Genomic DNA, 22,305 nt, shown 5'->3' on the forward strand with positions numbered 1-22,305 from the left:
TCAATTTGATTATACAGTTCGCCTAACTTTTCACTCATCTTGTAGAAAACGTTGCTTTATTCGATGTTAATTACATGATTAGCATCTTTGTGACAAACAGTAAAGGCTCGCCATAGATTTCTGAAGACGTAATATACAGTGTGAACCAGAATTCTACCGACAAACTTTCAGAGGTGACCCAAAACAAGACAAACATGTTCAGTAAATTTGGGATCTAAAAGCGTTCCTTGATATCTACGAGCCCTTGTTCAGCAGAAGAGATGAGTTTGACAAAAGCGAAGATGAACAAGTACTCATAGCTCCTAAGGTATGCGTTTTAGAGCCCATGTTTACTAGACACTTTTTTATTGTTTTGCTCCATACTACCACCTCTCAAAGTTTGTCGGTGAACTTCTGTTTCACCCGGTATATGCCCTTAAAGCCTTCTATGACGGCAGGAATCGTTAATTTGCTACACTTGTAAGAATTAATATGTATGGAACAATTCACTGCAAGCGTTATGTTTTCATTTTACGGATGAATTACATAATTCCTTTCGCATTACTTCGAGTGTAGATCTAAAATATCTCAGACCTTATGAGTTACGGCAGAAACGACTACGCTGTCAATCGTTTTACCATCTCAAGTCTTTTCTTGCCAGCATAGCCTAAAAGAGAAGAGAAAATCGCTAGTGTCGAGGAAGTGAAACAGACGGGGCCTACAATCACATTGCCCTCCTCCTCCATCTCACGCCTGACTGAGCGCCTTAGAAGCGAAATCGGAACTTTCGATATGGTTTTTGTGAACCCGCTAGCAGGCACATCGTTGAAATGTAGGATGGAAAAGAACAGATGGGTGAAGCGGAAGGGGGGTGGGGGGAGGAAGATTGGCATATACAGTCCCGTCGACATCAGGGTCATTAAAGACGGAGCACAAGTTCGGAATTATTCAAGGACAGGGAAGGAAGTGTGCCATGCTCTTTCAAAGAATCATCGCGGCATTTGCCTAGAGAGATTTAGAGATATCACAAAAACCTAATTCTGGACGGTCGAACCCGGATTTGAACCGTCGCCCTGCCGAATGCCGGTCCAGTGTGCTACTGCGCCGCGGCGCTCGGTTAGAAGCGGTTTTGTGTGTGTGTGGGAGGGGTGGAGGGGGGGGTGGGGAGTAGACGGTGTGGGAGTTGGCACACGGCTGATGTGTGGCGGATAATGAAGTGATTCATTCTGGTTATCTATTACACATGGCGCTGATCGCTTTATAAGACACGTTTGACGCAGTGCTTAGTAGCTTTCCCTACACCAGTTGTCGGGGAAAGGAAAACCACATTCCATAAAAATCTAGTAGAGAGTAAAAACATGAACACACGACATTCATGTAAACTTGACAGTTAAGTTTATCGACAACTTAGTGTGTTGCTCACTTCAAAAGGCTAGAATGCACTTCCCTTTTTATTTTACTTTAAAGTCTGATTTCGTCACAAAACCCCAATGAAAACTGTCTTGTTACCGACATAAAACATCGGCGTTAACCTTAGTTTTAGTGTGTAGGAAAATTGTGTGTAATTACATTTGCCTTGTGTAGCAGTAGACGATTCAGTGATAAATGGTAAATTTGCTTATCATTCGAATGAATGTTGTAGAACAGAATACAGATCGTATTCTTGGGTACCTAATCACTATTCAAACTGAAAGTACTGTTACATATTAGTTTACAAGAATGCTATAGTTTCAGCCTCTTTTCAGTTGCAGACGTCTTAAATTGTTGTTGCACCATTAACCCAATCATCTTGCGCAGTACTCGAGATCCAATAAAAGACGAGCATGCTTTCCTGTGAATATTTTTAACTGAAGGATGTGTATCGAGATAGACTGCAATATATATGATCTTTGGTGAGTAATTCCCGAGCTATGGCCCAGTGTAAACTGTACAAGCTGCCACAGAAAGGGCAACCCTTTTTTAACACGGCACACTATTCCCTAAGTAGAAGTCGTTTCTGCTATTGTACTTATAGCAAACTGAACAGATAATTGCGCTGTTAGTATCGTCAGCAGAGGATTTCTTTAAAAGATAGCCTCTTTGACAGCTCATAACTGCTTTACGACTGTGACAGCTAAAAAAGGCATGATGGACGCCACCCACGTTCCTTCGCCAACAGTGTCCATACGAGTCAAATAGCTGGCTACAACGGGGAGATCTTACAGGGTGACAATCATGGAACTGTATGAAGTAAAATCTTCATGCCGGCCGCTGTGGATGAGTGGTTCTAGGCGCTTCAGTCCGGAACCGCGCGGCTGCTACGGTCGCAGGTTCGGATCCTGCCTCGGACATGGATATGTGTGATGTCCTAAGGTTCTAAGTTCTAGGGGACTGATGACCTCAGATGTTACGTCCCGTAGTGCTGAGAGCTATTTGAACCATTTCTGAAAATCTTCATAACTTCTGAACGGTTTGCGTTAGGACATTCAAACTGCACGGTTGGCCGCGGGGCATGATCATGATGGGAATTAGTATGTGCATACACATTTGGTTTAGCAACGAAGCCCACTTTCATTTGGATGGGTTCGTCAATAAGCAAAATTGGCTCGTTTGGGGGACCAACAATACGCATTTCGCGAACGAGAAGCCTCTTTACCCTCCATGGGTGACTGTGTGGTGCGCAATGTCCAGTCACGGAATAATCAGTGCGATGTTCCTTGATGGCATGGTGACTACCGAGCGGTACGTGAAGCTTTTGGAAGACGATTTCATCCCCATTATCCAAAGTGACCCTGATTTCGACAAGATGTGGTCCGTGCAAGACGGAGCTCGACCCCGTCGAAGCAGAAGAGAGGTTGATGTCCTGGAGGAGCACTTGACGGACGGCATTCTGGTTCTTGGGTACCTGGAGGCCACTGGCATGGACCTCGATTGGCCGCCATATTCTCCGGATATGAACACATGCGCCTCCTTTTTGTGGGTTAATATTAAAGACAAGGTGTACAGCAATAACCCCAAAACCATTGTTGAGTTGAAAACAGCCATTCAGGAGGTCATCGACAGCATCGATGTTCCGGCACTTCATCGGGTCATGCAGAATTTCGTTATTCGTTTGCGCCACATCATCGCAATTGGTTGCAGGTATATCGAAGATGTCATAAGCTAAATCCAAATATCTGTATGGACGTTTACATGTTAAATACTGTGTGTGCTTGCCGTGGTTTGTAACTAGTTTACGTTTTTTCATATAGTTCATATAGTTCAATAATTGTCACCCTGTATGTTACTGACCAACTTCAGGCCTCATACTGAAATATGATCATAGAATGGATATAGAGGGATATCTGAAAATAGTAGTACTATATAAAATACATCATAGATATCAAAGAATGAAAGAACAAGCTATACCCATGATGATAGGTGGTGGCGGAGAACGAATCAGGCGTTACGAATTCCACGAACGTCAACTGTCTCGTGATAATTTACGTCTATCTTCAAGAGTCTGCTGGTTAAGCTTCTTCACTATCTTTGTAACCCTCTCCCACGGGTCAAACGAACCTGCGACCATTCGTGCTGCGCTTTTCTGTATACGTCCAATATCCTCTGCTAGTCCTGTTTGGCAAGGTCCACACACACACACACACACACACATCAGAAATATTCTAGAATGGGCCGCACTAGTGATTTGTAAGCAATCTCCTTTGTAGACTGATTGCACTTCCCTGTTATTGTTCCATTAAACCGAAGTCTACCACTTGCTTTACTCACAACTGAGCCTATCCGACTGAAGGGCTCCTCATTTGTAGTATTGGTAGCAAATACATTGTTACCCCAACCGATATTTCTCTGGGCTTCTGCCTCCTAAATGCTTGAAGTTTCTCGGCATATTTCACGAGGCCCGCTTTTGTTTCAGGATTTTTCCACTGGTCCCCCCCTCCTCCTCCTCCCGCCCCCCCCCCCCCCGGCCACCTTATTTATCACAATTTATTGGGTGCCATCATCCTTATCGCCAGGCGTCTGCCGAGCTTTAATATAGGTATTTGAGGAAAAGACCGTAAAACCACACCCATAGTGTGCTGTATACCGTTTCCGTCGTTACCGAAGCAGGCCGCTACCTATGTGCCACAGTGGTTCAACCAATTAACTCGCATTCAGCAAGAGCGCTGTCCAAAACCCCGTGCGAACATACAAACATACAGTATGCTTTTGCGGTGTTGGGATGGTTCTATTAAACAGAAAATGGTCTGCTTCCAACCCAATCCTTGACAAATTCTTCTTCTTCCTTCGTTTTGACCACGTATGAAGCTCGTTTAAACCTGGCAGTTGGCGTGATGTTTTCTACCTTCCCATCCTTCCAGAATACCTCAGTGATTTCATTGTGTCTTTTTCTTTTCTTTCGTTCATCTGTTAGTTGCCAGTCGTCTGTTCAGTATGATGTTAACGACTTGTAAGTCTTCCTTAGTTTCTTCTAACCAGCTAATTTTGATTTTCTCTTAGTTAATAACGTTGAGTAGTCTTTAGATGAAGGGGACTGATGACCTCAGATGTTAAGTCCCATAGTGCTCAGAGCCATCTTTTGGTGAATCTGTTGCTGTCATTCAATAAATGTGAACTTTGGTGGTGATATCTATTTTCTTACGTGACACCACGGATTTTCGTATACCTTTTCCGCTCCTGTTTCTAGTTTCTACAACTTTGGAGTGGCTTCGGCATTTGTGATCTTTGATGCATGTGTGCTTCCGGTAAAATAATTGTCTTGTAATGTCGGAATTTCGCTTAGCACGGTATTACGTTTTTTTGTTTTGCCGTTTCAGTGTGATTCTGAGTGCATTTGAACTTTCATGACACTTTCTAGCTTTGCGATACTGTCCAACCCTGACGTAAGTATAAACTCTCCGAGGCACGTGGAGAAGGATGCCGGTGAAATCGTCCAATACTCAATCTTTAGTGGAACTTTTCTGTTGTCCTCGTGCAAATTTTCCGCGTAGAGCAATTTCTCGTATATGGAGACTTGCCTCTACCGCTATCTTGTGTAGTTTTCCTGTGCAATTTATTATTTAGTCTTCGTGATCGTGTTAAATTATTCGGTGCTGTGTTTTGTTTCTAACGCTTTTAATGACCCCCGTGTCTAATGGACGTTGAATCCTTGTTTGGCTTCCAGGACGCCAGTGTGGTGCATCGCTCCAGTCTAGAAGCAAACAGTGGACTTACAAAAGAAGGAAAAGGTTCCCTTTCATCATTGTCACATTCTCTCAGACACTGACAGAGAGTCCACTTAATTCCAAGGCGTCGGTCTGAGTTCCGTTATACGAAGTTCATGTGTAAGAGAAACAAGTGTGCCACCCTTCAACTTTTCATTTACCTTCAAAAAAGTAAATAAAGTCGCTTTTACTGCTGCCAGACTCCAAATACGTTTGTGTATAGCTATTCCGCTCACGCTTCTTGCTGGATCACCTTTTCTGAAATACAGTTGGCTATCGGATTATTCCTGCAAATAGGCGAAGCGGGTAGTAGCACCGTGTGTGTGTGTGTGTGTGTGTGTGTGTGTGTGTGTGTGCTAATTTAATTATTTAATAAAGTACATCTTCCGATCTAATCCAAATCACAGTTGATAATATTTTCACGACTACTTTATTTCTGTGTCTTATGTGTCTTACAACATTTGTGAAAATTAGAGCATGGAATCACCCCCCCCCCCCTCGTCATCACCACGGTTTTCTCTCTCTCTCTCTCTCTCTCTCTGCGTGTGTGGGGTGGGGTGGGGGGGCTGGGGGGGAGGAGGGAGCGGTGGAAGCCACTTTCCTCATGCGCAAGCGGAAGACCCATGGGAACAAAAATCAGTCTAAGGAACATACTGTACAAATGCGTGCTCTCGTGTCCTCGTTGTTCAAGCAGTCCCCTTTGCATCTTCTTTTCTCGGCAATTTCTACTGCGTTAATAGCACTGAAAGACGACAGTAAAAAGGACACGAAGATGACTATGGGTAAAACAATATCTGCGTAACAGAGGCACTACATGCGAGAAACGCCGGTTTGCTGTAGAACTGTTGTTCATATTTTGAGTTCGAATATAATAAATTTCCTTGAGACAGAAAAACTTCTTCCATAAGCAAGCAGGGATTAAGAAACCATTGCTCGTACGAAACAGCTTGCCCTTTTCCTGCGAATCATTGATGGACAACATGCAGATTCCATATTCCTAGTTTCCCACTTCCGACTGTTGGCGAAGGCCGAGCTTACGGAATAAGTTCTCAGATGTGTGAGTGGTCGAAAACTTCTTAAGTAGTAGAACCCATTACCTTGCCCCGGACGGCGAGTATTCATCAGAGACAAAGTGTGTTGTCACAAATGTACCAGGGACGTGTGATAGGACCGCTCTTGTTGTCTATATATGTAAGTGATCTGACGGTTAGAGTGAAGTTCGCAACTCGTGGTCTAACGACGCCGGCACGGTAGCTCACCGTGTTCGGTCAGAGGGTTAGCTACTCTCTGTAATAAAAAAAACTGAGTGAACGGATCAACGAAGAATCTAAACGGGTGTCATCGGACGTCCGCCCCGAACAAATTCCACGAACAATATAGAACAAAATGAGATCAACCAAAACAAAAAAAGTGGCTAGCGTTGCTGCCTCTGAAACACGTGCTCCCAGGTTCGATTCCGGGCCGGGTCGGGGATTTTCTCCGCCAGGGGATTGGGTTTATGTGCTGTCCTTATCATTTCATCATCATTCGCGAACGTGGTGAGACTGGACAGTGGAAATATTGGGAATTTGTACAGTATTTGATAACTGCGCAATTGAGCGCCCCACAAACCAAATGTCACCATCAAGGATAGTGTTAACTGCAGTCTGTGACTATTTGCTGGTGATGCTGTATTGTTCGGGAAAGAGTCGTCGTTGACTGGATGTAGGGCGATACAGGATGTCTTGGACAGAACTTCCATTTGGTGTGACAAACAGTAGCTTGCCTAAATGTAGAAAAACCCAAGTTCATGCAGATGAGAAGGAAAAACAATACTTACCTTTGCCCGTAATTATAAACTTCAGCGTGCTTTCTTTGGAGTAAACAGCGTCATTGCATATACATCACTTTAAAGCATAACAACAACACATACCCAACGAAACACACATGAGCACCAGCTGCCTGTGGTCTGCCAAACTGCGCAAGAGAGTCGCATCAAACCCGGCTTGCAATATGCTATGGAGCATACCCTCCATTTCGGTTGTGGGTGCATGCTTACGCTCTTGGAAATGTAGAGCGCACGCGCTATGTTGAGCAGAAAAACAGTCACTGTGTGGGCGCACATTTAGGACTGCTAAACAGGCGACGAGTACATTCGACACTAACGGGGAACTCCTTGAGTGCGAGGTCGCATGTTCAATCTTTAGTCAGGCTCATTTGGTAGCGCTGTGTTAACAGTTGTGACAGGAAAAATATTAGCTGCTAATGAATCACCACGTGCATTAGGAGGGCGACAGAAAATGAGCGTCCGGGAGGTGCAAAGATCAGTGGGATTTACGTATTACACTTCCCAAAATGGACATAATCGACATTCAAGAAATATTCGAATCAAACCATTAACTTGCACCATGAACGCCACTTGAAAAATGGCACGCCACAGTGATCACAAAGGTTCACGCCATGAAGATGAAGGTTCACGCCAAGACGAACTACTTTGTAGTTACAAACTGTGCAGAACGTTCAGCTAGGCATCCACTCTAAAAAAAATCCATATAGAACCGTATTGATGTAACTTGGTAATGAGAAGTGATGGAATGTGATGGCTTGCAACCGAATGCGAAACCCTCTGTCGTGGAGCTTATCGTGAAACTGACTACCCTTTAAGGTGTAGTTGCAGGCTGTGGGATAATAGGTTTTATAGACACGGAAAAAACCAACATCTAGAGGCTGAATTAGTCCACTCGTTCCAGGTGGTATGAACTGCAACGTCACACACTTTTCAGGAAGGATAGTTTGCTCTAGAGGAGTGTGAATTTTCTACGCCGACTAGGAATCAAGCATGAGCAAGTTATTTTGACCAGTTGTTGGTTAAAAGCAGTGATCATACCATAGTCGAAGTTCCCTTACGCCCATTTTCCCACTCTTGCTTGCTGTGGCGTAAATATTCCCTACTGCCCATGCAAGATCGAATCGTAGGGGGCAGAACATCTCGAATTTCCCGCAGCAGAATTAATAACTTTCTAGCCAATTTACCACCCAAATTAACAGTCGGCGTAATTGTAAACGAATGCGTTAAGGCATTGATTTTAGTTGATCTTGATACAATTCTCTTGGTACCTGTAATTTCCAGGGTTCCTTCCATATACATTTCCTCTTCAAATCGCGACTGGTCGGTTACTGAACAATGGTACAGGCTTATTTACTTCGTCTACAGATTTTCGGGCGGATTTCGCAGTTTGCTGTACATCGTCAAGTTGACTCTTTGTTTGAAATTTCGTTATCTTACGTCTTTCAATTCTGTGGCACTCTTTGAAGTTATGCAGCCATCCACTGCTTCCCTCGAAATCAATGTAATCTATGTCGCGCGCAATTTGATGTGCATATCGTAGTAGGTTACTATCATGCACATCCTGCGAATTGTATGGAACATCCTTGAAACCGGCAAACACCATTTTTTGCAACAAGGTTGCCTTGTTCTCCCTTGAATGTCCGTAGTTTTTCTTGTGCACTACAAGGTCACATTGTTCTGAATTATTCAAAATCTATTCATAATTGTTTTTTTACTTTGCTGCGGATGATCTTCCACGTAAGTAATTATGTTTAGTACCCGCTGCTTCGACACCGATTGTCCTTTACTACGTTTCACTAGAGACGGGATTTGTAGCTCATTGTCCAACGAGGATGATGAACTACGTGGCTCGACACCTGTTTCAGTATCACTTTCACTTGTTAAGCACGTATCGTCATTGTACTCCGCATGTAAGTTGTCCGCAAAGTCGAACGTATACGACAACACACATTCCCCTCACTCGTCTTGCAGAAACACTAATATTTCGCGTGCCACTTCTTTCTCACTCTGCGAAATTCTTTGTCTTCCTTTCTGACGAAATATCAACTTCAGCAACTGTCATTGCAGATATAATGCAATGTTTATTTATCGTTGCCATTGCTCTGCTTTGTATCATTAACATTAGCACTGTAGCACTGTTGTGAGTTACGGGTCGACTAAGCAGTTCGGCTACGCTCCGTAGCCTCGTGCTGTACTCACCACTGGATACCCCCAGTCCCGCCCCCTGTTGCCATTAGCAGCCAATATGGTGGTTGCATGATAGACAATATATGAGGCGTCGAATGCCGTGAATATCATTGGACTTTTGCGACCACGCTCTCATAGGGTTCCTTGTAAGCGAACACGAGGGAGTGAAAAGTCGAAATTAGCAAGCAGGAAGATGTAAGGTGGAAACGGTGAAGAGTAAGAGACGGTGGGGCAGAGAGTACTCACCCTGAAGATGGAGAGCGCCGGGTGGTAGTAGGAGGGCTGGGTGCGGCCCGGCCAGCCGTGCAGGACGCGGTTCAGCAGGTGGTAGCGCCCGCGGATGTCCTCCCTGTGGCACACGCAGACACACACGTCACACTACTTAAAGAGCTACCGCAGCTTTCCGTCGGCCATCACCTCACACTTTTCTTTTCGAAATAAGCACACTCAACAGAAGACATCGTGTTAATACAATGTGACAACGCCTCTGGTCTTGATAATGGCCTGATTTCAGCAAGGAAAACAACTGAAGCCACTCACTGTCAGATCCCATAGCGCGTAGAGCTACCAGCGCGATACCGAGGTAATCCTACGCCTTTGAAAGGCCTGCCAAATCTTCGCCTCGCCTCTCTCCTCGTAAAACTACCTTCCTGCAATTTCTTCTGGAATTTTCTCGCACTGAACACGGCACAATATCGTAATCGCGTATTTGCAGTCGCCGACAAGAAATGCAAACGCACATACGAACGACAGTTTCGAATGGGCAGGACTGGCATGCACAGCGATAACGACTCTCCAATAAGATTTGATTCAGCAACTAGCTACGAGGGTTAAACGTTTAGCACAGTGGTTAGAAAAGAAACTTAAGTTTAAATACTTTAGCGTGTGTCAGCGTTGCATTCGCGCTACAATCGCAAAAATAATCTACACATAAAAAATCCTACTTCCAGTGGTCTTGTGACACGGATGCTCGAGTAATGCGCTTGATTACAAACGGAAGACCACACATTTGTTGATGCTGCCTGTAACCACAACTACTAACAATTCCCAGCAACTTCGCTGCCACATAAGGCTTATTCTTGATTTCATTTCTTTACTAACACAGCTTACCGTACCAGCCGAAACAGCAAAAGCAGCGCTAGCGCTAAAAAGCGACACGTACTCGATCCATTCAGCGAAGACTGCACCAGGCTGTGCTCGACCGCGTCACCGCGCTGACTCGCCGACTGATTAACGTTCCTCTCTGCTCCAAGAAAACTACAGCTTGGAGGGGAGGATTTACAACTTCCGCCAGAGTGACAACCAAGAATTCCTCCTAACACGCTGAAAGGCTGGGAAAGTCTGCCAAAACTTCTACAGGATGTATATTAACTGCCTAGAGGTTGGTACACTGTATGTGCTGTGTAGTCAATCATTGGTTCAGACATGTACCCTACAGCTCCTATGCCGACGACTCTTTTGACCGGCTGACACCATCTGGACAGTTAGGTTCTGGAATTTTCCCACACTGAGCACGGCACAATATCGGCGTCGCGTATTTGCAGTTGCCGACAAGAAATTCAAATTCGTCACACCAGAAGGCGAGAGCTTGGGCTGTCCCATATTTTTTGCACTCCGACCACCAGGGTCCGTCACTGTACCTTCTCAGGCCTGCCTCAGCGAAGGTAAATTCCCGAATCTTACACCAGAAGCCACTAAAGCTATGTTTCTCCACAGCACAGTTAAGAACATTAATCTGCCAAATTTACTTATTATCCCAAAGCGATATATGTGATTGTATCGTCACAAATTACTGGCTGGGTGGCAAGTAAATGACATATATCCTCCACTGTCGTATCTCGCACCACTCTTCAGTCGGCAGAAATCGGCAAAAATTGGAAACCTTCGATCAAATAACATATTTGCTTCAGCACCTGCTCGGCGACCTTCGAGATCGTAGAATACCGTAGTGAAGTAATAGCAAGAAGTCCATAGTTGAACATGAACGGGGTGTGCAGGTGGTAGTTGTGGAACCAAGTGAACTGTTGCCACGTAAACTATGTAACGATACACGTCTGTTCAGTGGTTCCTTTACGTTGCTTCTTGGAGGAAATGGCACTTTAGAAATATCACTGTGATAACGGCGTGTCTTTACAGCAGCGGCCCGAGGTAAAAGGCTTGTCTACGGAGGCGGAACAAGAATACCGGGTAGAACTCACTTGCATCTCCTGTTTAGCTCTGCGGCCGGCTTGCTCCCTCGCTTCTTTTCGGTCAGGTTTTGCGCCCCCTGTGTAGCTGTGCATTCGGCAGAGACCTATCTCGCCACGCCCCTGTTACGATCTTGAGAGCTACCACATTGCGAGGAAGTTAACGGCTGCGTTTCACCCCCTGTTACAAATAGTCTCGACCATTTTCTCTGGGATTAAGATCGGGTGACTTGGCGGGCAAGTCGAGGTGCGACAGCCTGCACGAGTGTTTGTCAAACCAACAACATCACATACGTGGAGGCCTGTGAATGTTGCGGTTTTCATCTTTGAAGACAGGAGTGTGTACAGCATACTTATCATGAAGATGTAGAAGAAAAGGCAACGCTTGCTCACCGAAAATATTGAAATAACAACTTGGTCCTCCTCCACAGTAACCCGAATAAGTGGGCCAAAGTCTTGGTACGAAAAATACCACATAACATGTCAGAACGATCTCCGGCCTGAGCTATAGCATCCACATGCGTCTCATTGGGTCGTTATGTCATTTACAACGATGTGAGATGGTGACTTATTCCTGACACGGTCTGTCTGGGGGCGATCTGCAGTGATGGTAACTGAAGCCAAGATCACTAAAAAAGCAATTTACTGGATGACCGGTTTCGACGGAGCTATGCTGTCATCATCGGATCTTATGCTTTTGAATTTTTGGAACATATTATCCATCCACGTCACAAGTAGCTTAACAGTGCATATGTACTCTCCAATACCATGAAGATGTCAAATGTAAAAGTATCATGTACAAACGAAAATATAACTATACTGCGCCGATTGCAAGTGTTCATGTTCACTACAAGCTGGTAGTGAACTTGAACACTTGCAATCGGTGCAGTATACACTGTCAGAAAAAAAACAGTACACGTCGATTTTGACCCGATGAAGGCATGGGTTAGTAGATATACTGCTAATATTTCAGTGTCACCCGCCAACAGATAGCGTAGTGGCACAGCCACCAGTGGGCCATCTTGTCTACCCTTTAATAGGGAAGGCTTACAACCAGAAGGCTCAGTGCGGTGCAAGCGTGGAAGCAAGCCATCAACCATGCCACAGAGACGCACTCTTGCTTCCTACAGCCAACTGAGCGAGTTTGAAAGGGGTCAAGTTGCAGGCTTCCGAGTGGCAGGATGGCACTTTCGGAGAATTGCCACACAAGTTGGATATGCTGCGTCAGCTGGGCAACGACGCAGGTGTCAGTCGTCACGTGGACATTCTCACACTCGTAGACGAGGTTTTGACGTCCACGTTACACAGATGCCCGCCAGGATCTTCGTACTGTAAGGGCAGATCATACAGTCACCACAGCACAGATAAGAGGGCTTGTGAGCTCAAACATGTCAACACAAACTGTTACGATCCAGTTATTAGCAGTGGGACTACAGACACGCACGCCTCTAGCCTGTCTTCCACTTACGCCACAGCATTCAGCGTGCTCGGCTCGACTGGTGCCGTCAGAGGATTACGTGGAAAACGAAATGGGGCGTCGTGGACTTCAGCAATTAAAACAGATTCTGCTTACACGCATTTGATGGTCGTTTACGTGTATGACGTAGACGTGGTGAACGCTGTCTCGTAGAGGGCATTCGTCCAAGACAAACGGGCCTTATGGTCTGGGGTGCAGTAAGCTACAACTCTCGTTCACCTTTGATGTATCTAGAGGGGACGTTAACCAACGCTCGCTACCTTCAGAATGTTGTTAGACTCGTTCTTTTGCCTTTCTTGCAACAGGAAGGTGATGTGTTGTTCCTAAAAGATAGTGCTGGCCCACATACTGTCTGTGAAACTCATCGCGCTCTGCAAAAGTGCAGCAGCTTCCCTGGCAAGCTCGATCTCCGGACTAGTCCCCAATCGAGCACGTGTGGGATATGGTGTAACGAAAAGTGACTCGTGCGATTCGTCAGCAAACAACTCTTAACAGAACTGCATGAACAGGTCGAGCAAGGGTGGCATAACGTATCCTAGGACAGTATTCGCCATCTGTACGATCGACTGGATGCCGTAGTCAGCGACTGCATTGCCTCCCGTGGAGGCTACATGGGGTCAGGGTACTCGACAATTGTCAAATGTGATGAACTGTGATCATTCGACCATCGTGCAACATTTTCATGCAATGGGAAACGTTCAAAAATTGGGAGTGTGGGTATCGCATCCTCTAGGCCAATCACAAAAATAAACGGGTGGCCATAAGTGCATCTCTGCTTGCTCGTCATCAGTTGGCTCTTGAACAAACAGACCATTCCTTTGCTGTATCGTTACTGGTGACGAGAAATGATGTGTCTATGCTAACATAACGAAAAGAACGGAATGGTTGAGCCGAAAGAAGGCATCAACTCCCTGCGGAAAGACCTGGGCTCATCCAAAAAAGATAATGTTATGCATCTGGTGGAACAGCGACGGTGTAGTGTACTGCGAATTGCTTCCTTGAGGTGTAACCATCACTGCTGACATTTGTTGTCAACAACTGAGACGTCTTACAGACGCAATCCAAGAACAACGATCAGGAAGATTGCGTGAAGTGAGGCTACTCCATGATAATGCTCGCCCGCATTCTGCTAGACTGACATAAAAACACTGTTCAGGAGTTGGATTGGGAAGTAATTCCGTACCTACCTTACTGACCTAATTTAGCGCCCTCAGGTTTTCACCTTCTCCGCTCTCTATCGAACAATCTTCAGGGAATATCCTGTCCAATGAAAATGCGTTCAGATCATGGCTCGACGACATAAAAGTTTTCTGGGTGTGGTACCGCGTCATAATGTATAAAACTACTGTTGTAGCAGCACTGTTTACAACACTCTGCCAACGCTGTAGCAGCAGTAGTTTTATACATTATGACGCGGTACCACACCCAGAAAACTTTTATGTCGACTGACTCTGGCCATGGAAGCGCACGCAATTATAATCACTCGACGAGTTCTTCGCCTCAAAATAACATGATTTCTACATTCACGGAATGGAAAAGTTACCACAGCGTTAGCAGATTGTTGTAAACAGTGAAAGAGACAATATTATTGATCACTAAAGTCTCTGTTGTGTGACTGTTGTGTTTATTATTCACCTTATGGAAAAACGCTAGGAACTTAAGCACCAACCCAATATGATTATGGCTCACTGATACTGTAGTCTTAGGATACTAACGTGAAGTGCACAATTTGACATTTCTGTGCATTTAAAGCAATGTGTCAGTCTTTAGAAAACTTTGAAATCTCGTAAAGATCTGCTTGGATGTTGATGCAGCATTCTTCAGATACACTCCTGGAAATGGAAAAAAGAACACATTGACACCGGTGTGTCAGACCCACCATACTTGCTCCGGACACTGCGAGAGGGCTGTATAAGCAATGATCACACGCACGGCACAGCGGACACACCAGGAACCGCGGTGTTGGCCGTCGAATGGCGCTAGCTGCGCAGCATTTGTGCACCGCCGCCGTCAGTGTCAGCCAGTTTGCCGTGGCATACGGAGCTCCATCGCAGTCTTTAACACTGGTAGCATGCCGCGACAGCGTGGACGTGAACCGTATGTGCAGTTGACGGACTTTGAGCGAGGGCGTATAGTGGGCATGCGGGAGGTCGGGTGGACGTACCGCCGAATTGCTCAACACGTGGGGCGTGAGGTCTCCACAGTACATCGATGTTGTCGCCAGTGGTCGGCGGAAGGTGCACGTGTCCGTCGACCTGAGACCGGACCGCAGCGACGCACGGATGCACGCCAAGACCGTAGGATCCTACGCAGTGCCGTAGGGGACCGCACCGCCACTTCCCAGCAAATTAGGGACCCTGTTGCTCCTGGGGTATCAGCGAGGACCATTCGCAACCGTCTCCATGAAGCTGGGCTACGGTCCCGCACACCGTTAGGCCGTCTTCCGCTCACGCCCCAACATCGTGCAGCCCGCCTCCAGTGGTGTCGCGACAGGCGTGAATGGAGGGACGAATGGAGACGTGTCGTCTTCAGCGATGAGAGTCGCTTCTGCCTTGGTGCCAATGATGGTCGTATGCGTGTTTGGCGCCGTGCAGGTGAGCGCCACAATGAGGACTGCATACGACCGAGGCACACAGGGCCAACACCCGGCATCATGGTGTGGGGAGAGATCTCCTACACTGGCCGTACACCACTGGTGATCGTCGAGGGGACACTGAATAGTGCACGGTACATCCAAACCGTCATCGAACCCATCGTTCTACCATTCCTAGACCGGCAAGGGAACTTGCTGTTCCAACAGGACAATGCACGTCCGCATGTATCCCGTGCCACCCAACGTGCTCTAGAAGGTGTAAGTCAACTACCCTGGCCAGCAAGATCTCCGGATCTGTCCCCCATTGAGCATGTTTGGGACTGGATGAAGCGTCGTCTCACGCGGTCTGCACGTCCAGCACGAACGCTGGTCCAACTGAGGCGCCAGGTGGAAATGGCATGGCAAGCCGTTCCACAGGACTACATCCAGCATCTCTACGATCGTCTCCATGGGAGAATAGCAGCCTGCATTGCTGCGAAAGGTGGATATACACTGTACTAGTGCCGACATTGTGCATGCTCTGTTGCCTGTGTCTATGTGCCTGTGGTTCTGTCAGTGTGATCATGTGATGTATCTGACCCCAGGAATGTGTCAATAAAGTTTCCCCTTCCTGGGACAATGAATTCACGGTGTTCTTATATCAATTTCCAGGAGTGTAGTATTTCATCACAGATAATTACATCCGAAAACGTATAATGTAATTATTAACATTGTCTTCGAGATGGGTAATATACAACGTGGACAGCAGGTGTTCCAGTACAACTGCCTGGCTCACGATCAAAGTTTCAACTTCGGTCGATGACTGTCCATGCGAGATAAGGCACTACGTCCTCCCCGCAAACAAACCCTCAATCCGGTCGCAAATTTAGTTTGATACCCAATATTATTGCACTTTTTACAAAAACCGTTGACATGGTATTGCGTATAATGCTTTTGGCAGTCAAGTTGTACTGTGTTCTGCTGATTATATTGATTTATGGATTTTAAGATATAATCAGGGGAAAGCGCGATTTGGGTGTCGCATGACTGACGTTTTCGGAATCCGTGCTGGTTGACGTGAAGTACGCCATTCTGTTCGAAATACCTCATTGCGTATGACATCAGAATAAGTTCTAGATCCCACGGCAGACGGGTGCCAGTGATATCAGGCTGTCATTTAGTGAATTTCATCTGCCATCCCCCTTGTAAAGGGCTCCGAGGCCTTGTTCATTTTCAGCGGTTTTCGCTGTTTCTAAACAACACTCCCATACTGCGACATTCAGGTTCATAATGGTTTGTCGTAAGGTCATACTCTGAGCGCCAGTGCCACAACTCCCGAAAAGATCACCACGCTCCTGGGACTTGCATCCGCCTGTAAACTGGGTGATACATTCACGCCGTGCCCTCACTCCCCTGTATCCAACGAGTACAGACGGACCGCTGGCAAGGCCGTTCTCCACGCCTCAGAGGCTCCGTCCGCACCCTCACGGGAAAGTTGAACGTGTACTTCCATGTAATTGATTGTTCTAAGAAGATGTGGAAAGAGCAGGCTCTTGCGATCGTCTCCTTAGCCGAATGTTTAGTGTTACTGCCTTCGGTGCGGAATTACGAGAGCTCGATTCCTGGTAACTCCTCAGATATTTTTCTGAGGTGTAGCCTATGGTACGGGGTCCACTCAGCCCTTGCGAAGCCAAATGCGAAGCTGCTTGAATAAAGAAGCAGCGGCATCCCCAGATTTTCATCTACTGGCAATAACGTCTGGAGGGCTTAGCGGCATGCTGGTCACGTGTCCCACGATCACAGATCACTCCTCGAACTGCCTTCTGGGCAACGGCCGGAACAAGCCTAATCCCTGAGTGCTGTTTACGTTATCATGATATTACGCTCATCGCAACACCACCAAGTAAGTTTGTGGTAAAGAAATCGTTCTCTGCACGCTAGCTGATATCGAGAATCATTCTACGAACTGAATAAGGACTCATCTGAGAACTTAATCTGGTTCCACTACGTCGTTGGACACGCGGCTGTAGTCTGACACGTAGTTAAAAAGATTATTAAATTAAATTAAAAGGCTATTAGATTAAACCTAAAATCTTAATGAAAACAATAAAATAATTATAAAATCAAATTCTAAACCAACGAAAAAATTTTATCTTAAAGATAGCTGTGAGTTACTTATCTCTTTGTTTTCATCGTCCGATATTATTTATCAGAGAAATTAGAATGACTATCGATAGGCAGAGATGAGTTTCGCAATAAGTAGCGCATCACAATTTCGCTCAAATGGCTCGCTGTCAGCTGTTTTTTCCTTCGCGGTTGGGACATACGGCTTGCGCGATAATTCCTAGAATTACTTTAAAAACTGCATTGTCCGTTGGTCGGATTTACTGTGTTATCTCATATACGTAAAACACATTCCGATAAAATACCTTGTCATAACTCTTCTTATCGCAAGTTAAGCTGATAATGAAGCACCCAGTAACAGGGAAAACCTCTCACTCTTTGTTGGCGCAAACCACCTGTCAGTGACTTTGTCTCAGGAAGTAACATAATAGACGAGGTCTCAAGCTGGTTCCTGATGTTTTAACATTCTGTTGCACGATTTGTTGCTAGTTACTTCACATTCATTCGAATCACTGTTCGTCGTCTTTGATGTAGTGATTTCACAGTTAAGACTGCAACTTGCAGCTGTTAAACGGTAGAAATCAAACGATAGATACAGTATGACTGCATAGAATATCAAGAATAAGGCACCTGTTTCACTACACTTACCTATTTTGCTGTTCACATTATCTAAAAACAAAATAATGCTGCCTCGCGCTTTCATAGAGAGAAAGTTTTGGGTTTAAATTTTCCATACTTTCTCCATATTGTTACACTGAAAAGAATTTCGTTCCACATCCCTGTCCAAATCGCGTTTGAACTTCTTCTGTAATATCCTCGTCGTCCACAGAATCTTAATTCCTCACCTTCGTTTTGGCAATTTTGTATTCTAAGAACCGCGTTTTTTGTGTGACCCATACTTCCAGTTGACAGGCCATTTTCTTGTTCTATAACATTCAACCAAGGATGCAAACATAGCCCCCAGGAATGCTATCGAAAAGTTGCATCAGTGGCATTAGTGCAATATCTCACAAAGTATTCACTATGGAGCAAATTAAATATTCGAAATATCTCTCTACAGATTCATTCTGTGCTACTTTTAATGGAATACCTTCACTTGCATTCAGTGCTTCCTAATTTACTCCCGCTAGTCATGAGCGAATTCAAATATGAAACTTAATTTGTTTCACAGACAATGTTCTAAACACTGTATTGGTCGAATGCACTGCCTGACGAAAACTGGAGCACCCAAAAGACAGGTGCGCACCATCGGCGGGTATGTACATAACCAGAGTTGCAGTTCTCTGAGAGGGATGGAACGGCCACCAGAGTGCATTAGCGTTGCTCGTGTCGAGTGTTGTTACGATGATGATTGGGTTGTGGGGCGCTCAACTGCGCGGCCGTAGAATGTCCCAGTTTTTAACACAGTCCAATCTAGCCACTGTCACGAATAATGATGGTGAAATGATGAGGACAATATAAATACCTAGTCACCGGGCAGAAAAAATCCCCAACCTAGTCGGGAATCGAACTCGGGACTCTGTGATCCACAGGCAGCAACGCTAGCCACGAGACCACGAGCTGCAGACATGTTGTTCGGCGGCCTGGCATAGTGTATAAGAGGCGTAAACAATACAACAGAAACGGCTGCGTTTGGAGTTGTGTCGTCACCCGGAAGCACGAACCGCTGATGAATTGCATGGCACTGTTTTCAGCGACGAGTCCAGTTCTGCACAACACCGGATGACCAGCGTCAACGAGCATGGCGGTGATAAGGGGAAAAGATCCATTTTTCCAGTGTTTTGGAGACGCACAGTGGTGTTACTCCTCGCCTCAAGATGCGGAAATATATCGGGTACGATTTCAGGTCACAGCTGGTACTTATTAAGGGAACTCTGGCGGCACAACGCTATGTCGCCTGCAGCCTGTGTCCTTCTGTGTTAGCTCTCATGCGACAGTACCATGGTGCCATTTTACGACAGGATGATGCTCACCCACCCACGGTACGTGTCTCTATGAACTCTATGCGTGGAATACCCCCGCGGTGGCCAGCATGATAAGCAGATGTGCGTCCGATGCATCATGTGTGGGGCCAGATCGGACGCCAACTCAATACCAGGATAACAAAGAGTAATTGCAACTATGGGCCAGCTTGCCTTAGTAGAGGATTAGTGCATGAATCCATGCCAGGAAGTATACAACGTCATAACTGGGCTCATACTGCCAAATTCTCTCTTCATTTGCCTCGATTTTGTAATCACTGAAATAACATCACATACCATCTCCATCCGAGAAGTTTAATTTCGTTTGCTCCTTCCCTTCTAGGTGCTTCACTGTTTTTGTCAGACTCTGCATTTTGACAGTCGTGGTAATTTAACAATCTAAGTTAGCGCAACCTCCCCCCCCCCTCCATCCCCCCATGAGCCATGGACCTGCCGTTGATGGGGAGGCTTGCGTGCCTCAGCGATACAGATAGCCGTACCGTAGGTGCAACCACAACGGAGGGGTGTCTGTTGAGAGGCAACACAAACGTATGGTTCCTGAAGAGGGGCAGCAGCCTTTCCAGTAGTTGCAGGGGCAACAGTCTGGATGACTGACTGATCTATCCTTGTAACACAAACCAAAACGGCCTTGCTGTGCTGGTACTGCGAACGGCTGAAAGCAAGGGGAAGCTACAGTCGTAATTTTTCCCGAGGGCATGCAGCTTTACTGCATGGTTAAATGATGATGGCGTCCTCTTGGGTAAAATATTCCGGAGGTAAAATAGTCCCCCATTTCCATCTCTGGGCCGGGACTACTCAGGAGGACGTTGTTATCAGAAGAAAGAAAACTGGCGTTCTACGGGTCGGAGCGTGGAATGTCAGATTGATTAATCGCGCAGGTAGGTTAGAAAATTTAAAAAGGGAAATGGATAGGTTAAAGTTAGATATAGTGGGAATTAGTGAAGTCCGGTGGCAGGAGGAACAAGACTTCTGGTCAGGTGAATACAGGGTTATAAATACAAAATCAAATAGGGGTAATGCAGGAGTAGGTTTAATAATGAATTAAGAAATAGGAATGCGGCTAAGCTATTACAAACAGCATAATTAACGCATTATTGTGGCCAAGATAGATACGAAGCCCACGCCTACCACAGTAGTACAAGTTTATACACCAACTACCTCCGCAGATGATGAAGAGATTGATGAAATGTATGATGAGATAAAAGAAATTATTCAGATAGTGAAGGGAGATGAAAATTTAATAGTCATGGGTGACTGGAATTCGATCGTAGGAAAAAGGAAGAGAAGGGAAAGTAATAGGTGAACATGGAATGGGAGCAAGGAATGAAAGAGGAAGCCGCCTGGTAGAATTTTGCACCGAGTATAACTTAATTATAGCTAAAACTTCGTTCCAGAATCGTGAAAGAATGTTGTATACATGGAAGAAGCCTGGAGATACTGGAAGGTGTCAGATAGATTATATAATGGTAAGACAGAGATTCAGGAACCAGGTCATAAATCGTAAGACATTTCCAGGGGCAGATGTGGACTCTGACCACAATCTGTTGGTTATGAACTGTAGACTAGAACTAAAGAAACTGCAAAAAGGTGGGAATGTAAGGAGATGGGACCTGGATAAACTGACAGAACCAGAGGTTTTAGGGAGTTTCAGGGAGAGCGTTAGGGATCCATTGACAACAATTCGGGAAAGAAATACAGTAGAAGAAGAATGGGTAGCTTTGAGAGATGAAACAGTGAAGGCAGCAGACGATCAAGTAGGTAAAAACACGAGGGCTAATAGAAATACTTGGGTAACAGAAGAGATATTGAATTTAATTGATGAAAGGAGAAAATACAAAATTACAGTAAATGAAGCACGAAAAAAGGAATGCAAACGTCTCAAAAATGAGATCGACTGGAAGTGCAAAGTGGCTAAGCAGGGATGGCTAGAGCACAAATGTGAGGGGGTAAGATAGATACTGTCTACAGGAAAATTAAAGAGACCTTTGGAGAAAAGAGAACCACTTGTATGAATGACAAAAGCTCACATGGAAACCCAGTTCTAAGCAAAGAAGGGAAAGCAGAAAGGTGGAAGCAGTATTCAGAGGGTCTATACAGGGGCGATGTTCTTGAGGACAATATTATGGAAATGGAAGAGGATGTAAATGAAGATGAAATGGGAGATATGATACTGCGTGAAGAGTTTGACAGAGCACTGAAAGACCTAAGTCGAAACAAGGCCCCAGGAGTAGACAACATCCCATTAGAACTACTGAGAGTCAGCCTAGACAAAAAATGTTCAAATGTGTCTGAAATCTTATGGGACTTAACTGCTAATGTCATCAGTCCCTAAGCTTACACACTACTTAACCTAAATTATCCTAAGGACAAACACACACACCCATACCCGAGGGAGAGTTCGAACCTCCGCCGGGACCAGCCGCACAGTCCATGACTGCAGCGCCCTGGACCGCTCGGCTAATAACGCGCGGCCAGCCCTGACAAAACTCTACCATCTGGTGAGCAAGATGTATGAGACAGGCTAAATCCCTCAGACTTCAAGAATAATATAATAATTCCAATCCCAATGAAATCAGGTGTTGACAGGTGTGAAAATTACCGAACTATCAGTTTAATAAGTACGGCTGCAAAATACTAACACGAATTCTTTATAGACGAATGGAAAAACTGGCAGAAGCCGACCTCGGGGAAGATCAGTTTAGATTCCGTAAAAATGTTGGAACACGTTAGGCAATATTGACCCTACGACTTATATTAGAAAATAGATTAAGGAATGGCAAACCTACGTTT

General features: G+C 45.4%; 1 protein-coding gene across 2 annotated transcripts in view; it reads right to left on the minus strand.

Moving 5' to 3' along the window:
* Positions 1-22,305, minus strand: part of LOC124607819 (calpain-A) — a 602,483-nt gene that overhangs the window by 555,299 nt on the left and 24,879 nt on the right. For both annotated transcript variants that reach the window (XM_047139938.1, XM_047139936.1), the window contains exon 2: positions 9,421-9,523. In XM_047139938.1, coding sequence (XP_046995894.1) covers positions 9,421-9,523 — 103 coding nt within the window. The remainder of the gene's footprint in view (positions 1-9,420; positions 9,524-22,305) is intronic.

Source organism: Schistocerca americana, chromosome 1 (genome assembly GCF_021461395.2).
Source record: "Schistocerca americana isolate TAMUIC-IGC-003095 chromosome 1, iqSchAmer2.1, whole genome shotgun sequence".
NCBI lineage: Eukaryota > Metazoa > Arthropoda > Insecta > Orthoptera > Acrididae > Schistocerca > Schistocerca americana.